General features: G+C 41.0%; 1 protein-coding gene across 2 annotated transcripts in view; it reads left to right on the top strand.

Annotated features, from left to right (window-relative positions):
• Nucleotides 1-20,674, top strand: part of uvrag (UV radiation resistance associated gene) — a 338,769-nt gene extending 318,095 nt beyond the window's left edge. For both annotated transcript variants that reach the window (XM_043692472.1, XM_043692474.1), the window contains 2 exons: nucleotides 5,184-5,275; nucleotides 14,139-20,674. In XM_043692472.1, the coding sequence (XP_043548407.1) occupies nucleotides 5,184-5,275; nucleotides 14,139-14,847 (801 nt within the window). In that variant the 3' untranslated portion in view covers nucleotides 14,848-20,674. The remainder of the gene's footprint in view (nucleotides 1-5,183; nucleotides 5,276-14,138) is intronic.
• The last annotated feature ends 481 nt before the right edge of the window (nucleotides 20,675-21,155 follow it).

Genomic DNA, 21,155 nt, shown 5'->3' with positions numbered 1-21,155 from the left:
TGAAAATTAAGTATATGCGGGTCGTGCAGAAAAGAAACTGTGGCTGCCTTCTAACATTAAAATGGCTGTTATAAATACAAATTTGTAAAAGAAGGTGGCTCAGCTTTTATTTAAATTCATTACAATTCATATGTTATACTGAATAAATAATCCAAGCTCTTGTAAGAAAGGTTGCATTGTTTTTCTTGTACACGTGCAAAGCAGATTTTGTCATGGTATGTTATTTGAATTATAAAATCAAATTTTAAATAGTTAAAGCTTTATTTTATTAATTATTCTGAAGTACACCTGTTTTGAGGCACAGGTTCAGAGGAAAGAAATGGCCTTTTCAATCAGGCAGTCTTGTATCTATCAGATTTGAGGCATCATGTATGTCACCACTTAGGATTGATTTAGACAGCAGCCAGTAACCTTTCGCCATGGAACATCAGATTTCTGTTTTTAAAAAGAAATTTGTTCTCGAGGCTTCATCCAATCTTCAGGCTCATCCTGCACCAATCAGAAGCTGCAGTTGTGCATTGCTGGAGCAACTTTCTCCTCAGAACTGTGCCACAGAGTGGATCTTCCACAGTCTGAGTGCTGCGCTGTTTTCAACAATGAGGCATTATGACTTAAAATTGATTCCAGAGTCTGTTGGACAGCTTCTTCAACCTGAGCATAAATCCTCGCGTTAGTGAGAAAAACTTGCAGGGTCAACCTTTGTCATGTCCAAATTATTTCAGATATTCTCAAAGCCTTCATGAAGTTCTGCTCATTATCAACATCAAAACCTGGTTGCCCAGTCGCAACCAAAATAACAATCTATTATCAAAAATTGCACCAAACCTTGCAGTCGCCAAGAACAGTCTTGGAGAGAGGCTTGAGCCAATGTTCTGCCACCTTTGCTACTGGCTTACAGCCGATGTCCTTGGAGCAAGATGGGGTTGATAAGCCATTTGTGAAATTTCAGCCAGCACTGACAGCTATCCACAAGAAAAACAATCCTTGACACAAGGGATTACTGATAATGGTGACTACATGATGCAATATGTGTTGAAAACTTTGTGCACATAAATGCAATTCAGTGGCATGTTGAGCTTCATTTATTCTGAATTGGTAAATCTAAGTTGCTATGGAAGCTACAGGACACAATGATACCAGTAATATGGTGTGAGAGCCCTGTATAACCTCAAATTCCACTAATTGTGCACTGGGGTAAGTGGTTTTCAAACGGAGGTCTGCAGAGACCTTCCAGAAGGCTCTCAACACTGGGTTATAATTACAGGTCAGCAATGTGGTTAACCGCACAGGGTGAAATGGTCAAGAGGAAGTGAGTGAGCAGCATCCGATGTCTCTCTTTCCTTTGGGCTCTTGCACACTCCCCTGTGCTTTCAGTGTGCGCTTGAAACACTTTTCTGTGCTCCTCTTAGCCTACCTCTGCACTGAGACATAGGCACACCCACCTCTTTAAAAGCATTGTTGAAACAACACTTCATATGCAACAGTATTATGAGTATAGTTGTATAATAACTTAACTTAGAGTCAATGAGAAGGGGAGCTTGACAAAACATTTTTTTAGAAACCACTGGTTTCTAAATGCTAGCACACTTAATTCCTGTAACCTCTAATGCACAACTACATGACAATCCTGCGACTTTATTTGTAGCAATTCAGACATTGCTTTGCCTTCAACTAGTCTCTCAGTGCCACACTGAAGTCAAGGAAATTGGGTTCCTTGCTTGCAGTTGGAAATAAAAATTAGATTTTCAAAAGTATGTCTTCATTTTCATTTGGAAGTCTCAATGATATTTATTTAATTCTACTCTGACCACCACTTGCATGTGCTTTAAAATCTATGTTATTATCACAATTTAACACCAAAAGTTTTCAAACCAAACCCTTTAGCAGCACATCTGCCCAGAGCACAGTCTTCATAGTTGGCCACACATGTTGGCACACCTATTCCAATTTGAAGTTTTTTGTAAACTCTGCTCTACCTGCTGAGCTTATGTTTGTGCCAACAGTACAGCTTATGTTTAAAATTATTTATCATAGTTGCAGATGTTTTAGTTACTCTAGCTCTGAAATACAGAAAACAGCGATGTAACACACATCTATTATCCAACCTTTACTACTCAAAGGACGTTTTAAAGTCTTTGACTCTGAAATTATGCATCTTTAGTTCTTGCCAAAAGTTTGAACTATTGTAGTTTAAAATAACTCCAATACAATAGCTGCTCTTAATTATATTGCCTTTGGGAGCCATAAGAAAATGCATCACAAAGAGAGAAGTTACTGGAAGAGGCAATTTTTCTAAACTGTTATTAAGGGAGTCATAAACTATGTATTGGTATATTAAGAGCTGTGATAAATGGAAGGTAGTCCTGCTGAGTCTGTGTTTACACAGAGGACATGTTGCTGATTCTGCTTTGTTTATTGGTGAGAGTTCCTAAGTGTATATACAGGACAAGTATTAGGTACCTTGAACACTCAACGAAGGCATTAATCTGTTTCAGTTGTCTCAGTGCTGTTTGTGATACCTTGCAGTGCGGAAATTAGCTACTGCATTTGTCTGTGTAGCAAGTGACTACAATTACAGCAATTTACTGCCTTTGGGGCATTTTGAGGACCTGTCATATAAATGTTTGGAGCATTCTTAATTCATGGCCAATTTTGATGTATGTTCAGCAGCAGAAGAATTGAAAACAAACGCAGGCTTCAAGTAATGTTACCCTGCAAGTAGTATCTGGACTTGCCAAAGTGATGTTTCTTCACTCCATCTTCTGCACAGCCTGTGGGAACTATGGAGAAAATAAGCAAACTGACCATAGCACCATGGTACAGGGAGCCATTCAAGTCAGGGAATAAAGAGAAACATTGTAATTGGTGACAGTAGAGTTAAGGTAATAGACACAAAGACAAATTGCTAGGAAAGCTCAGCATGTCTGGCAGCATCTGTGGAGAAAAATCAGTTCACATTTCAGGTCCAGTGACCCTTCCTCAGAACTGAGCTTTTCCAGCAATTTTTGATTTCCAGAATCTGCAGTTATTCCGGGGTTTTTTTTAAGTAGCAGGCACTGTTTTAAGTAGCAGCCAAGATCGAGAGTCCTGAAGGCAATGTTACCTGCCAGGTGCTCGGCTTCAGGATATCTTATCTGGGCTGCAGAGGAAATTGAAAAGGGAGAGGAAAGATCTGGTTATCATGGCTCAGATAGGTAACAATGATATGAGTAGAAAGAAATAAAAGGTCCTGCAGAGGGAATATGAGCAACTGGGGGCTAAATTAAAAAGCAGAACTAAAATGGTGGTGATCTCCAGATTACCCGAGCCACAAGGCACAGGATCAATATGATTAAAGCCATAAATGTGTGGCTCAAAGATTGGTGTGGGAGAAATGGATTTGAGTTCCAAAAGACCATAAGTAACAATAACAGGAGTAGGTCAGTTGACCCTTCAAGCCTGCTGCACCATACTATAGGGAATGGCATTCATGGGTCATAGACACACGTACTGGGGAAAAGAGGGAGCTGTCTGATGTGAGGGGCTCCACCTTAATCATGCTAGAACCAGAGTTGGAGCTGGAGATGGGGCTTCAAACTAAACAGTCAGGTGAAGGGTATGGTTGCATGGATCATAGCTCAAATACAAGTGTGAATGTGCAATGTATCTTCAACTATCAAGGTTAGAATATTTTCTAGTCAACTTGTTCAGAGATGTTATTACACACCTGGAGCAAATGGGACCTAAACCAACCCTCTTGGCTCAGAGTTAGGAACATTGCCACTACACCTCAAGAACCCTCACCTTCAACTATCAACGTCAAGACCACTAATCCACTTCGGTTGTCTTGATTAACCCACAGCAGTGTGGCTAATGACTTAACTATTCTCTGAAATAGCCTAGCAAGCCTCCGTTATTTGGAGAAGTCACCGTCTTTTTCAGAGCTGTTTGGGATGTGGCAACAAATACCAGATGCTGGCAATGCCTATGTCCCATGAAATGCATATAAAGAGGAACAAGTTAGGAAGGTGATTTACTCCTTATTTCATCTATCCATGAGGCAGTAAAGTTACAGCTAAACTGTGTTGAAATAAGCTGCAGCATTTCCTGCGTGACAACAGTGAATAAGCAACTTTAACTATAAAGCATTTGAGTCATCTGAGATCATGAAAGACAACAGAAGTGGGTACTCTTTTAAATAATTATGTTTTCTACTTCAGTGTTCTATCCAGGATTCTGTTCCATCTATTAGCTACCCTTAGCAAATAAAAACTTGCTTGAAATTTTGTCATTATCTTATCTCACAGTTTACTTTGCAAAAATCTTTTGAGTTGTTCATTTTTTTCAACTCAGTTTCACAGTTGAGAACGGGCATTTTTTTCTACTCTAATTCATTCTTCTGACATTAAGGATCTTATTGGTGCACCTTCCAGTATTTGAGCATCTTCCTTCTCTTTCGGTGACCAGACTGGACACCATGCTTGAGGTACAGTCTAACTAGCATTCCCTGAGAGTTTGCCTATGGCTTCCTTTGATTTGTAAATTAGTCTGCACAATGTTTCATATTGTGGTTTAGATTAGATTAGATTACTTTACAGTGTGGAAACAGGCCCTTCGGCCCAACAAGTCCACACCGACCCGCCGAAGCGCAAACCACCCATACCCCTACATTTACCCCTTACCTAACACTACGGACAATTTAGCATGGCCAATTCACCTGACCTGCACATCTTTGGAACTGTGGGAGGAAACCGGAGCACCCGGAGGAAACCCACGCAGACACGGGGAGAATGTGCAAACTCCACACAGTCAGTCGCCTGAGGCGGGAACTGAACCCGGGTCTCTGGCGCTGTGAGGCAGCAGTGCTAACCACTGTGCCACCGTGCCGCCCACTAAACCCGGGTTGAAAAGGCATCCAATGCAATGATCAATTCCTTAATTCCCACTGTGGAATGAAACAAAACTTTGATTATATGATCCATTGGTATGAAATATTTTTTTTGCCACCTTCTCATATTTCCGGTACTGTTCTATAAACCCTAACATTAATCCTAATCCTAACCCTAACTCTATTGCATTTGGAGGGGGTAAAAGGAGCTTATCAATGACTGTGTGCCTGGCCTTTGTTTTATTGCATTTGGAAAAATGCATTGTTGAAGGCTACAACAGTAAGAAAATAATCAGCCGCCTTTTTGCATTTACAGCTAAGATACCAGCATGGCCTATCCACGCCAGATCTTCGACAGACATTGCCTAACCTGAAAAACTTCATGGAACAAGGGCTAATGGTGAGGTGGTAAGTATCCAAGCATTGCAATTAATTCTTGTTGAGGATAAATTGGGCTTAAACATTATAATGTGACGAGCTGAATTTATTACCAATCAAAATCTGGTGAAAAGGACAGTACAATTATAGAAGCAAGAAATTGTTAATATGCCCAACAAACACATCCTTTCTAGTTTAACAGATCAAGCTCATCTTTTTATCCTTAATTTCATTTTCTCAGAAAAATGGCAATTTATCATTTGTACTGTCTCTATCAGTTGCTGTCCCTGGTAACCTATTTGATGATTGTCTTGGCCCTTTGGAGATAAGTCTACATCGAAATTAAGGAGGTTGGCTAGCTCAGTTGGCTGGACAACTGGTTTGCGATGCAGAATGACACCAACAGAGCAGATTCCATTTCTATACAAGCTGAGTTCATTATGAAGGTCCTGCTTTCTCAACCTCCGTCCTTGCCCAAGGTGTGGTGACTCTCAGGTTAAACCACCACCAGTTGCATCTCTAAGAGAGCAGCCCTATGGTCCTCTAGGACTTTGGCAACCTTGCATTCAACTTCTCTCTTATTGCAAAACCCTCTAACTCTTTGCATAGAAAAGCTCTGCTATAATTTCTTCCTGATAGTATGGATGCATTTGAGGGGAAACTTGATAAAGGTCTAGAGGTATGTCGATGGGGTGAGGTGAAGTAAGGTGAGAGGGGAGGCTCTTGTGGAGCATAAATTAGCATAATATGGGCCAAAGGTGGTTCCTCTCCATTGTAGAAGCTCTGCAGTTTTAATTGTGCATTGTTTAATGTTTCACCTTGTCCCAGCTGTATATTCCTGTCATACAAAGCAGATACTTCCTTTGTGTTAGTACAGAGGTGCACGAAGACTGCCTTGATATGTACATTGATGCTCATTGCTGTATCATGTCCATAAGTAGATGCCAATGTTAGGGTAAATCTGCTGTCCATTCCAAGTGACTTGCAGTTTTCCATCTGTCCTAACTCACTATTTGTGTCTACTCTATCACTTTCCAACTGTTCCTTTGTAAGTCGCACAATTTACCTCTGCTCTGCCATGTCTACTACTGGAAAATATGAAAACATTAGAAACATGGACAGTAGGAACAGGAGTAGGCTAATCTTATTGAGCCTGCTCCATCACGCGGTATGATTATGGCTGGTCATCCCATTCAATCCCTTGTTCCTGCTTTCTCCCAATATCTTTTGATCCTTTGGTTCTATGAACTAGATCTCTCCCCTCCTTGAAAACATTCAATATTTTGGGCTTGACCACTTCCTGTGGCACAGAATTTCACAGGCTCACCACACTGATCTCAGTCCTAGATAATGTCCTTTGACTGTGGCCCCCAGGTTCTGAACTCTCTGGTCATCAGGAACATCCTGCATTTACCCTGTCCAGTCCTGTTGGAATTTTATAGGTTTCTGAGATTCCCCCTCATTCTTCTAAACTCCAGTGAAGATAGTCCTAACTGATCCAGTCTCTCTTCATATGCCATTTCCAAGCCCAAAACCACTTCCATCTTGAAGGACAAGGGCAGCAGATACATGGGAACACCACCGCCTACAAGTTCCCCTCCAAGCTACCTACCAGCCTGACTTGGAAATGTATGACCATTCCCTCAGTGTCATTGGAACTCCCTCCCTCACGGCATTATGGGTCTACCTACAGCTCATGGCCTGCAGCGGTCCAAAAAGGCGGCTCACCACCACCATCACCTCTGGCTACTCTGGACAAGTAATAAATGCTGGCTCAGCCAGTGACACATGTCCCACAATTGAATAAAAAATGTCCTGCCATCCCAGAAATCAGTCCAGTAAACTTTCATTGCACTCCCTCTAGCAAGAACATCCTTCCTCAGCAAAGGAGAGCAAAACTGGACACAGTACTCCGAGTGATAACTCCAGGTACAGTCTCCCCAAGGCCTGAGCAATTGCAGCAAGACATCCTTGCTCTTGTACTCAAATCATCTCGCTATGAATGCCAACATACTATTTTCCACCTTCCCCATCTGCTGCACCTGCATGCTTTCTTTCAGCAACTGGTGTACAAGGACAATAGGGTCTCGTTGCACATACCCCTTTCCCAATCTATCATCATTCAAATAATCTGCCTTTCTGTTCTTTCTACCAAAGTAGATAACCTCACATTTATCCATGTTATACTACATCTACTACACATTTGCCCACTTATTCAACTTGTCTAATTCACTCTGAACCATCTCTACTGTGTTCTCATAGTTCAGCTATGTGACGTCTGCAGTTGTGGAGCAATGAACTGAATGACCTTGTGCTTCATTTCCTCTTGTTCCATACTATTGTTGTCTCCTTTGAGAGTTTAATGAAATGCATTAATTGTTTGCTAATAAATTACAGCTTATTGCCAATTGTGCTTTCTTATAGAAAGCATTATTAAATGCACAATACCTCATTCTTTTAATGCTCCCTAAACTCTGTGTGTTCTGCCAATATTTGTTTAAATAGGTAGGGAACTGGCAGATGCAGGGTTGAAAAACTTGTATCTGGATGTCAGATAGCCTTGCATTGATACAGTACTTTATCACATCTCAATGTTTGTGAGGTGCTTTGAGACAATGACTTACTTTGAAATGCACAGACTGTTCTGTAGATAGGTGCAATAGCTAGTTTGCACTGAGCAAGATCCCATTAAGATCAAAGATTAATGTACAATCCTACAGTACGTTATTGGAGAAGCTGTCCGCTCATTTTTATAGGAGAAAGGTTTCCTGAAAAATACCATTCTCTTAAAAGTCTCCAATACTTTTGCACGTTGTCTTAGTAGACAGGAGCGTTTGACATTTTTCCTGGGTTTTCTTTAGAGTGAATGTCATTACAAAAAAAATCTTTTCTATGTATGACTAAGTAGGAAACCTGAAACCTGCTCTTTGGCAGTGGTATTAATTCATATTACTCAGTTGAAAGTGTGGCTCAAAATTAAATGTAAGTTCATTTTTCCCCTTGCCTTGTGGACCACCATCACCACCCAAGTTGCTCCAAAGGGTGGCAGGTCTTGGTATGTTGCTGTCTGATATCATTTTCAAGGTTGAGAATTTCAATGGGAACATTGCTTCAACCTTACAGCATTACTTAGTGACAGTAGCTGCATTAACAAGTTACTTTGCCTTAAATTTCTCAATATAACACCTGAATTACCATGAAAATAATACTGTCAGAAAATCATGGTTTTGCTTTTATAATTTGATTAAAATTTCAAGACCTGCGTACATAATATTGGTGTTTTAATGCCATATCTGTATTTAAATAACAATGGGGTTCACTGAAGCATTGGTCTATGTTGTTCAGTTTGTCTGTTCAATCAGGTCCTGTGCTGTATTCCATAAAAATGCAATGTCGACATTTGTGCAGTAAGTAAAGCTATGTAGTATTATGTACCAGTTTGCAATCATGTGCAATTATAAAACATGAAACCTGATAAGTTTGATTATTTGTTTCACTAAGGCTGCTTGCATAATACTTTTCATTGTGTTAGCCTTAGCTCAGTGGTAGCACTCTCAACTCTCAATCAGAATGTTGGAGGTTCTAATCTTATGCCAGATACTTCAGCACAAAACCTAGGCTAACATTCCAAGCATAGGACTGAGTGAATTCTATATCTTCAGAAATTCTGGGTTTTGGGGATGGAATGAGAAAACCCAATCTGTTCCCTCTGATCATGGAACAAGATTCTATGGCATTTTGTTTTTAAGAACTGGGCTATTCTGATAACCTGGTCAATATGAATCCCTCCATTGCTTTTAGGGCCCCTGCCACCATCCCAGTGTGGCTGCATTTTACCACATTCTCAAATGTGCTGCTGCATTTCTCAAGGCTCCTTCCAAAGCAACTTCTCTCTGATCTCCAGCACTTTAGAAGGACTAGTATGGTAGATCCAATAGAATACCACCTTCAAGTTTCCTTCTAAGCCACATGCCATTCTGTCATGTAATTATACTGGTGTTCCTTCATTATCACAGAATGAAAATCCTCAGGCTCCATTGCCAACTGCAATGTGGCTATACTTTGCTGCACAGACTGCAGTAGCTCAAGATGGTAGTAAGGTACCACCCTCTCAAGGATAGTTAAAGATGGGCAATATGTTTTTGGCAGCTACTGATGTCATGGAAAAAATAAAGAAAAATGATCTTCTGCTGTATCCTAGTGGGAGTTTGCAAGTGTTGATTTTGGTGTGTCCAATCTGACGTTGAGGTTCATATTTTACAAAAACAATACTGAGTTTCTGTCTCATATGTTTGAAGTTATGTAGACCACTGAACAAGAAACTAAAACAACACACTTTCTGTCAAAGCCCTTGACCAAAGATTACGCCAAGAAGTGCTACCAAGTGCTCAGTTTGAATAATGATCTTCTGAGCAAATATAGTTCAAATGTGTACTTACAGAGACCTTGTTTTGGATCAAACGTTGTTCTTGGTGGAGGAGAATTTGCCAAGTATGTTAAATTTTGATTTGAAATTACTGCAGCTCAAGGCATGCACTCAACATATTAGAACTGTATAAAACTTACAGCACAGAAAGAAGCCATTCAGCTCGTTACGTCTGTGCCATTCAAAAGAAATGAGTAGCTGTTGATTCCAGTCCCAACTTGCTGCAGCTGGTCCACAGCCTTACAGGTTGCAGCACTGGGATATAGCTTACAGTATTTTTTAAAATGAATGTAAGGTTTCTGCCTCCAAGCTGGACTGTGTGCACCTAAAAAGGTCCAGGTTGAATATCCTCATGAGCTAGAATCAGATGTAATGTTAAGGTAACTACAAAGACTTGAGGGAGAAGCTGGCCAGAATTAATTGGAAGGGGAGCCTAGCGGGGAAGACAGTGGAGCAGCAATGGTGGGAGTTTCTGGGGGCAGTTTGGGAGGGACAGCAGAAATTCATTCCAAGGAAGAAGAATTCTTCGAGGAGGTGACCAAGCATGTGGATTTCTGGGGGCAGTTTGAGAGGGACAGCAGAAATTCATTCCAAGGAAGAAGAAACATACTATGCAGAGGATGAGGCAACTGTGGCTGGTGAGAGAAGTCAGGACAGCATAAAAGCAAAAAAGTAAGCATATGGTGATGTGAAGATTAGTGGGAAGCCAGAAGATTGGAAGCTTTTAAAAAGCAGCAGAGGAAAACTTTTTAAAAAAAACAATGAAGGGGGAGAAGATAAAATGTGAGTATAAGCTAACTAGTCATGTGAAAGAAGAATACATGAGATTTTAGATATCTGTAAGGTAAGAAAGACAAAAGTGAATGTTAGACCTATGGAAATTGAGGCTGGAGAAGTCCTAATAGGGAACAAAGAAATAACAGAGGAAATGAGTTGGTACTTTGCATCAGTTTTCACAGTGGAAGACACCAGCATACCAGAATTTTGAGGGTCAGGGGGCAGAGGTGAATGTGGTGATCATCACTAAGGTCAAAGTGCTGGGTAAGATCGATAAGTCACCCAGACCAAATCGACTGCACCCAAGTGATCTGAAGTAGATAGCTGAGGAGAGACATTGGTGCTGATCTTTCTGGAATTACTGGAGTCAGGAACGGTCCCAGCAGACTGGAAAATGGCTAATGTAACACTGCTGTTAAAGAAGGGAGGGAGGCAGAAGACCGGAAACTATAGGCTGGTTAGCTTGACCATGGTGTTTGGTAAGATGTTCAAGTCCATGATTGAGGATGAGGTTGTGGAGTACTTGGAAGTCTTCATGTGATAAAATAGCATTGAGTCAGCACAGCTTCATCATGCCTGACAAACCTGTTAGAATTCTTAGAGCATTCCTCACTACATAAAGGAAACATTCCAGAGGATTGGTGGTCTGCAAGCATTATACATTGTTTAAAAAAGTTATGAGGGATAGGCCACATAATCATAGGCCAATCAGTCTGACTTAGTGATTGACAAAATACTTGAATTAAATCTGACAGACAAGATATTCTGTCACGTGGGCAGGGTTTAATCAAGGAAAGTAAGCATGTTGTTAGGAGAAATGTTAAAGTGGAAGAAGAGGGTAAACCTGCATTAAAAATGAAACTGGCTAAACCTGTTTGGAGCAATAATGAATATGGCCCAGGAATAGAGTTTAGAGTTTCTACACATGCTGTAGGGGCAGCCAACTGGTGTTAATGTTGACTTACTGTTTCTACTTGGCTTTATCTGTGTTTTTCTCTGTAATTTCCCAGCCTGTGGGATGTGAGTTTTTCCCTCTTGCTGGGCAGTGACAGCAGAGAGAAATCCCCTTCTCATGCTTCCAAATGTTTAATTGAGACATGTCACTACAAGGCTGACATGTGAAGTGATCTAGGTGGGTTAGAACTATATTCTGTGAGAGGTTAGAAAAATGAGGGACAATCTCATAGAAATGTAAAATTCTAACAGGACTAGACAAGGCAAAAGAAGGATGGATTTCCTTTTGACTACAAAGTCTAGAAACAGCGGCCACAGTCTTAAATATACAGAGTATGTCATTTAGGACTGGGATAAGAAATATCTTCACCCAGACAACAACAAGCCTTTGGCACAGAAAGGAATTGAGGCCAAAACACACTGTTTTCAAGAAGGAGTTTGATATAGTTCTTGGGGATAAAGGGCTCAAAGATTATGGGGGAGAAAGTGGGACCAGGGTATTGAATTAGATGATCATATTGTTGATATTCATATTGAATAGCAGAGCAGGCTCAAAGGGCCAAATGGTCTACTTGTCCTATTGCATAGGGCTGTGTGGATTATAGAGTACAAACAGCTTCAATCTTTACTGGAGTATTTAGAAACATAGAAAATAGGTCCAAGAGTAGGCCATTCGGCCCTTTGAGCCTGCTGCACCATTCAATATGATCATGGCTGATCATGCAATTTCAGTATCTCATTCCCATTTTCTCTCTATATCCTTTTAGCAGCAAGGTCCACGTCCAGCTCACACTTGAATATATCTAATGAACTTGCCCCAACAGCTTTCTGTGGAAGACAATTCCACAGCTTCGCAACTCTGCATGAAGAAGTTCTTTCTCATCCTGAATGGCTTACCCCATATTCTTAGACTGTAACCTCTCGTGCTGGACTTCCCCAACATCAAGAACCTTCTTCCTGCATCTAGCCTATCCAATCCCATCAGGATTTTACATGTTTCAATGAGATTCCCCCTCATTCTTCTAAACTCCAGTGATTACAAGCCCAGTTGATCCAGTCGGTCTTCATATTGTCAGTTCTGCCATCCCGGGAATCAGTCAGGTGAACCTTTCTGGATACAATACCTTTCCTCAGACGAGGAGACCAATAGAAACCATGCCTTTCCTCAGACTAAGAGACTAATCGAAACCATGCCCTTCCTCAGACTAGACCAATCGAAACCATGCCATTCCTCAGACTAGACCAATCGAAACAATTCCCTCCCTCAGACTAGACCAATCGAAACAATGCCCTTCCTCAGACAAGGAGACCAATCGAAACCGTGCCCTTCCTCAGACTAGACCAATCAAAAGCTTTGACAAAGGGTCAGTTAGACTCGCAACGTAAGCTCTTTTCTCTCCTTACAGATGCTGCCAGACTTGCTGAGATTTTCCAGCATTTTCTCTTTTTTGGAGACCAATAGAAACAATGCCCTCCTCAGACTAGGGGACCAATAGAAACAATGCCCTTCCTCAGACTAGGGGACCAATAGAAACAATGCCCTTCCTCAGGTGAGGAGACCAATAGAAACAATGCCCTTCCTCAGACTGGGGGACCAATAGAAACAATGCCCTTCCTCAGACGAGGAGACCAATCGAAACAATGCCCTTCCTCAGGTGAGATCTTCTTCAAGCAACACATTTTCAGCCCCTTCCTCAGATGAGGAGACCAAAACTGCACTCAATAGCCAAGATGTTATGTTCCACTTGAGCTTTCTTTGTCTTTTCTCATCTGGATTGTTACAAAATTCAGTCTGTATTCCCCTCTCCCTCAAATGCTTGTCTAAGTGAGATGATCAAAGCACTACCATGAAGGTGGAAATCATCTGGAATTCATGAGATAGAGGAAGTCCTTTTGTAATACTTTCAATTTTTCATAGTCCTGTCACTACCCATCTGGGATAGCCATGCACTTAATTCTCTTGCTGGCATGGAACAAAGCATATACCTGACATTAATGTTATTTGTTTTGGTGAGGAAAATAGCTACAATGGTGCAGCGAGGTGAGCTGTTCTTAACTATTGTAACTTTTGTTTTAATAATGCAAGTGTATGAAATGTTTTCAAAGTGATGGATAGAAATGACTGTGTGCATACAGAGCTCAGCTGTTGATATTCAAAACAAATCCCAGTTACACAGATGTATTGTGCTCTCCCATCTAGTGACGCAGTGATTTTTAACACTGGCATCCTTCCCTTGGAATCCCTTCATAACCTTGTCATCCCAGCCCCAGATCTTCCAAGACCTCTGGGCTCCATCTGTTGTGCCTTGTTAAACATTTGATTGCATCATCGTGTAGCACCATGTCTTCAGATACTCCAGGGCCTAAGCCCTGATGAAGGGCTTATGCCCTAAACATCAATGCTCCTGCTCCTCTGATGCTGCCTGACTGGCCTTGCTTTTCCAGCACCACACTCCCAACTCTGATCTCCAGTATTTGCAGTCCTCGCTTTCTCCTATAGATTTTCCTGTCTAGTGCTCTGTCTTGCATTTTAAAGTGCTTCTTAAAACTTATCTCTGACCAACTTGGCTTAATATTTCCTAGTATATGGTTCAACTTTGTTCCTGTGAAGTGCTTTAGGATGCTTTTGAAAATGCTCTATAAATGCAAGTTGTTGTGGTAATGTAGTGAAATTACATAATTGATAAATTTTGTGTGTTCCAAGTTAACTGGTTCTTTTATTCCCCCTCTTTGAAGTGATCGACCTCTATCCAGTGCCATTCCTGTACCTCGAAGACACACGACCAGCATATCTGCAGGATCAGATACTGCTTTCCACAGTAGAGAGGCAGCTTCTCCAGAAAGGGCTTGGAGGCAGTCACATGGGAACTCTGAACAAGATCAGCCCCCGAGCTACAATACAGCAATAAGTCATGCTGTAACCCTCGAGGCACAACCACAAGATGATAGCAAAGTGCATACCTCTTCAGCATTGGAAGTTTCAGGTGATTCCTTCAAAGGTGGAGACCAGGAGAAGGCTGTGTACAATGTCTTGAAGAATGGAATGCATAGCAATGAAAATGGCATGGTTTATGAAAAGGCCCAGACACAAGAGGTTATCATTGAGCAATCATCTGAAGTGAATGGAACAACTTTGCTCAGTGTGCACGCAGACAGCACGAGTAATCTGCCATCAGGTGACTTAAGCCATCCCATGGGTGGCAGCGTCTTCTGCTCGGTTGAGCGGGCTGAGGAGATCATCGGCATGGAAGCTACTGGCTTCAGTTCAGATGAGCAGCTGGAAGGATTCTGCATTCCTGTGGATCACGCCGTGGCAGTAGAGAGTGATGACCAAGTTCTGGCTGAGCTCGACGCTGAAGGATTCGAGGAGTTCTCCAGAAGGATCTGTGCACTGAACGAGAATGTCTCAAGCTTCCGACGGCATCGTAAGGGCTCTGAGAAATGATAGTGTCCATCATGGACGCTAAGGCAGGACAGAGACGTGAACTGGAGTGGAAGAGCAAATTGCACTTCTTTTTGAGATGATTTGTAACAATGAAATTATCAGCATTGTTGTATTCTCATGGTGAGATGGGGAGAAAGCAGATGAGGATCGAAACCTGAAGCAGTGCAAATGTTGGGGTCCCAGATAGACATCCATTCACGTAAGAGATGAGGTGGGGCAAATGTACCTAGATCATGGCTTAGTGGATTGACTTCATGCCATCCATGACTGCATGTTTGCATCACTCTCTCATGATACTCCTCCAGACCTGCAAGCTAGCACCCATCCCAACAAAATGGAATCTGTTCTTTCCTGATAACTGCAGAATTTGATTTCTGCTTGGAGGGGTGGAAAACAGGGATTGAGTGTTTGTCACCTCCCATGTTTGCCAAACAGAATATGTGCAATGACATTACGGGACAGAGTGGTTTTGAAATGATGTGAAATTTCTGAATCCTTCATTTTTCTCCTTTACATTGGGAGCTTGCCATACACTTTAGATAAGTATGATAAAGCTGCATTCCCAAAATTGGTTCAATGTAATAGGGGATTTAAAAAATGCTGGAAGTGCTGCAAATCTGTAACTTGGCAGAAATCATTTTGCTGAGAGGGACAGTGTCCTCACTGAGCATCTGAAAATATCAAGTGCATATGGTTGAATTTAAGTTGCCATATACTACCTATTTTTGCAATTTTTTTGATAATACATTGTGCAGGCTCAGGTACAGTTTAGCTGTCGGTTTTAGTCTGAACTTCTACCCTTTACAGCCTTGTCTGCCTACAAATTAAATCAGGGAAAATACTCTGAACTGATCATTTAGAATCTACAAGTGAATGATGATTAGTTATTCACTAACTTTGAGCTCTTCACCATTTTCCTCAGTTCTTCACTTACAAAACAAAAGCTTCAATTTACTCTGAATTAATCTCTGGAATATTGTGTAATAGACCCAGTATTTGCATAGTGTGGGCACTTACATTCTGGTGCACCAGCTATAGGGAATTATTCCTCTGCTTTTCTAGCTTACCTGTGTCTGTCTATTATCCAGATGGCCCTGAGTTCAGCATTACTTCCAACCTGTGTTGGACCTCGTCAAAGAATACCAGTATAGATGAAAAAAGCAATTACTATTTTTCTGGCACTGTTAAAATTATTGAAGTTATAATTAATTATAAAAGATATTTATGTAGCCCAGTTGGATTTGATCTGCACTGAATACAGTAGCAGCTGGGATTAAGTTGCACTGGAGTAAACTTGCTAAGATAGCAAAGACATTTTTCATTTAAAATTAATAGCTCCCATTACTTCATACAAAGAATACAATCAATCTGAGTTGTTTTTCTCTCTCCCTCCCTCCCCCTTGCTTGAAGAACAAAGCTCAAATATAAGTTACTGAAGACCCAGAGGATAAGTGAACAAAACATTTGGTGACCAAAGCATTGACCCATTGCAGAGAATTAAACAAATAATTACATTTGAGTATTAACTCGTTGTGCAATCTTTGAACTGGAATCTCTTTGCCTAGCTCATTTCCCACTGATTTTTTTTTAGTAGTAATGCTCATGTTATTGCCCAGATTGTAATGTATGCGGCAGTTTGCCTCTCCAGCCACTGTCTTTGGGAGTCTACTTCTTGCGGTAGCTTGCCCTTTGCACGAGTTGGGAAATGAGCTGTGAATCTGTGTTTCTTGTTCTTGAGGGAGCTGGGTTGTCCTAGCCTCCTTGCAGAACATCAGAAGACCACGTTAAATTTAAACGATCTGATTCTTCTGGAGGGTGAAGGCATTCTTTCTACTCACCTCTACCCGAACCCCCCTCGACAAAGATCCACAGCCGAGTAAGGGAAATGCTGCGTACGGACCCTGTGATCGTAGGTGCATTCTCTGAAGAATGGCCGTTCAGCAGAGCATTGACTGAAAATTTATCAGAAAGGCAGGTAAACACTGCATTAAAAATTTTGCCATGTTGAGTTTGTTTATTTCAGTTTCATTAATGTTGTATTGCTTCACAGTGGTGGTGCGGTTCTAATTTAAATGTGCATAACTCTGGTCTGGTTGTTGGCTGAGCAGATTGGAGCTCAGGGTTTCCCTCGAAATAATTTATAATAAAATGCTGCATGATACACACAGCTCCAACCTGATAACATGAGCTAATCAGATGGGAAAGGTTAAGATTGTAACTGTCTCAATGTTTTCATTCTATAACTTGATGAGGCAGTGAAGTATGGTCCCTTGTCTTGGCAAACACCATGACTCTTGATTCCTCAGTCTTCTAGCATGGATACATGAGGTCTCCTGGTCTCAGTAAACTTTCAGAGAATTTATATCAATAAGAAACTGAATCTTTATCTTGGTAGTTGCATTTCCATCACCAGAGCCATTTATTCCGTCTCATGATTCTAAATGGTTTTCTTCTTAATGGCCAACCATTACAAAATTGTTTTTGTTTTAACCAAGGCTGGATCTCAGAATGAGCTCTTCACTGGCCTCATGTGTGATGCCAGTGCTGTTGTGTAAACACGTTTTGTTCTCATATCTCGAAAGCCAAACCAGTCACTTTAACGTGTGCTGATTGATTCATTGACACTTTGTCTATTGGTGACTAGAGTAACCGATAACTTATGTTGACAATATCCCTTGGGAAAGCTGGTTCTCAAATTGGTATTCAGTCCCAGTCCAGACTTTCAGCGCCAGGGATGATGTTTGAGCTTGGCTTTACACCTTCGCAAAACAGTGCACAGACCCCTCCATGCTTTAACCAGCCAAATACAATCCATATTTATTTTGCATATATTTGAGATTCAAGAACCTACCTGCAGAAGCTTTTTTGCCCCTAATTAAGATACCCTTCCATCTCATAAAGTAATACTTGGATATAAAGTGAATGTAACCCGTAACCATATTCATTTGGTGGCTGTCTTAACTGTAGGATAAGTTAAGCAGCAAGCACATCGTTAGGATGGAGTCATTTTCTCAACAATTGAAATTAAAGCCTGTAATCTAGATTCTGCTATTATCTGTATCATTCAGTTCTGTCAGCAGTTGGTCCTAATACGGGGCTTGCTGCCATTGTTGCCTTTATTAGAGGGAAAGTGGTGCATTTATTTATACTGTAAGCATTACAAACTTGCATTTTGTTGAGGATTTCTGATGTCCTTAGTAACATTCTCAGGTTCTGTGTTTTGCCTCATTCAAACGCCACATCCTATACTCCCCTGTAACCTACTCCAGAACTGTGGTTCCCCTTGATATCCAATTGCCCAAGTCCAAAAAGAGCACTGTAACTTGCCCCTTTCTCCTCACTGGAATTAGAATTAGAAGTTATAACACCATTCCTTTCTTTCAGTGGACTATATGGAGACTAAGAGTTTTCAATAGAAGTTATGATTACAATCAAATTAATAAATGAAAGGTGAGTGATTGTGATCTTAAGCTGTGCTTTCTTCACCCATCGCTTCTCAAATTGTATTGAAATAACGAGGATATGAAACGTCACATTTAGAACCAGCTGGTATCTTGCTTTTGCCTATGCATTCTTCTCATTACCGCTTTAGTTTTCTGTGAGTCACCTGTATACTTCAGCAGATCTTTTCTCTTTATATCTATTCCAACAGTTAAAGGTGCCAATCATTAGGATCTCATCTATGAGGAAGCTATCATTAAATAATGAGGGTCTGATTTCATTGATATGAAAGTGTTATTTTTGATTGGTTCTGAACTTCAAGTGGCCTAAAGTCCTACTGTACTTAATGGTGCCTTAACCTTCCCAATTTACATAGCAGAAAGACTGGGCTGAAAGATTCAATTTGGCACTGAAGGTTAATTACATTAATCTTCTCTCCCCCTCTCTAAATATGACATGTCTTATCCCTATCAATATAACCTGCTCCATGGTGCATCTATTTCAACTCATGCCAGTGCACATCTAAACTACCCATGACCTATTGAAGAGCAAGCAACAGTCACCTTCACTCCTGAGTTTTCATCTTATTCATGTACAACGTCTTTCAAAATATAAACTTTCTTGCCACCAAAGGCAGGAGGAGGTCAAGGAGAGCAATGTTAGGTAACTGTGGAAAAGGTGTGTTGGTGAATCAACTTGAATTGAATACATATTCTTCTCAAATTTGAGGGCAAAATCTAGGCTGGCACTTGCTATGCTAGTGATGAAGGGTGTGCTGCGCAATTATTGGATTTATATAACATTGAATGTTGCAAGGTTTCAAATCTGTGCTGATTCCAAAATCTGACCTATGATATGTTTTCCTTAATTGGCTTCCAGCTGCAGTGATTCTAGTTGAAAGTTTCTGACCTGCACAAAGCCTGTTCTGGATTCCCCTAGCCTATCCAACTTCAGTTTTGCGCACTATCTTCATCTCAGATTGGTTGTACTTTGGAGAGATTTCATCAGATGTCCTCGAACTGCACAGCCCACGCGCCGCTGTCACCCAACGAGTCAGTCCACTCAAAACACTGCCTTTTCACAACTAATGAAAAACAAGCAAAATTTGGGGACTTAAAAACCGCTAGTTCATAAAGATCCTCTTCCCATGTCCCATCTCCAGTATTTTCACATATAAAATGCAAACATGTTCAAAGTATGATTAAAATGTAAAATTTATTTCATATATCTGTGTCAACTTGCAGCACTGTCCTGAAAATTAGCGTTCAGTTATAACCAGCCATCCTTGTCTTGCACAAAATGAATGCATCTGTTTTGATGTCTAACTCTGACAGGCTGATGGTTAACTTTCAAGTCCATTATCATTGAGTTTCCTTTATGCACATATTTTGGTTAAGGTGACTTGATGTTCTCTCTCTGCCGTTGTCTTGCCACAGTCCCCTCGTATGAGCAAACCCAACAACAGATAGCTAATGGTTTGGCCAAGTTCTTGCTACCCCACTTGCAAAGCAGCGATTGAGACAACATAACCAGTTCCAGACCTCCCTGCCCTTAATCTGGGAACCATGCTACCAAAGCTGTCCTCCTCTTGCTGCACCACATAAAAGCTTATGAACATATGCTCAAGTCATGTCTGCAGCGATTATCTCGACTTCAAGCTGAGGCTCATTTAGGGGTAGACTTCATTCAGGTCACTTTGTACCAGACCAAACAAGGGAGGGGCAAGAAACTGAACACAATCAACTCAACTGGACACAGAATGGGAGATGGGAACCACAAAGATTGATTGTTTTGGGTCATTCACACAGGAGGGAACACAAAATCACGTGCTTGTTTCTGTGATGAGTAGGAAAAAGCATTGCTGAGCCATCAGTGTGGGATCCTATTTTGAAATGGTGTTACACAGCTGTTTGACATTGGGGGGGGAATCTTGAAACACTGGATGGAGTTGCCCCACTGCATTAACTGATAAATGCACCCTATGTAATGATGTTTAAATTGCAATTGTCTGCGAATCTGGTGCCTGAATGAAGCAGAAGAAAAAGGCAACATAATGATGTACAGAGCAAGTACCATTTGGGTTTGAAGTTTGACCATTTCATTGCATGGGCATTATTTGCCAAAATCATGGCTGAACCATTTGTAGCTATGTGCTCCCTTATCCTGGCACCCCCACTCACCCTTTCCACACATTTCCTTTGTATCTTTTCCTTGTTTCTATTTATTAAAGTAAAAATACAGCAGTTTATTTAATTACTTACTCCAAATGCAAACAGGAAATGGCTGTAATCATTTGCAAAACGTATTTGCATACTTGCTAATGATTCAAGTGACAATGAAAATGATTCTGGTAAGCAAAGTTGAATAAAATATTGTTTTACCATAACTTGTATGATTCCTCGATCTTTAAAAATTCTGTTTCAGGATGTGGTTACCACTGGCATTTATTGTCTACTCCTGAGTTATTTGTCAGGTAGATACAGAGGGCATAAGCTTATCTCTCCATGCTTCAGGCTCTCTGCCTTTATTCCTGATGAAGGGCTTTTGCCCGAAACGTCGATTTTACGGCTCCTCGGATGCTGTCTGAACTGCTGTGCTCTTCCAGCACCACTAATCCAGAATCTGGTTTCCAGCATCTGCAGTCATTGTTTTTACCTAGATACAGAGGGCAATTAACAGTCAGCTGTATTGGTTTTAGGTTGTTTATTTTTGTTCACAATGTGTCACAAGCATCTATGCCCATCCTTTTTGGCCCATGAGCTGCTGTCTTCATCATTGGCTGGATTGACTCTGGCTCTTTCAGAGGGCATTTCAGAGTCGGTCACATTGCTCAGGGGCTGGAGTCGCAGACAGGTCAGACCAGGAAA

This window comes from Chiloscyllium plagiosum, chromosome 6, assembly GCF_004010195.1.
Source record: "Chiloscyllium plagiosum isolate BGI_BamShark_2017 chromosome 6, ASM401019v2, whole genome shotgun sequence".
NCBI classification, from domain to species: domain Eukaryota; kingdom Metazoa; phylum Chordata; class Chondrichthyes; order Orectolobiformes; family Hemiscylliidae; genus Chiloscyllium; species Chiloscyllium plagiosum.
This window is presented reverse-complemented; position numbering and strand designations above follow the sequence as displayed.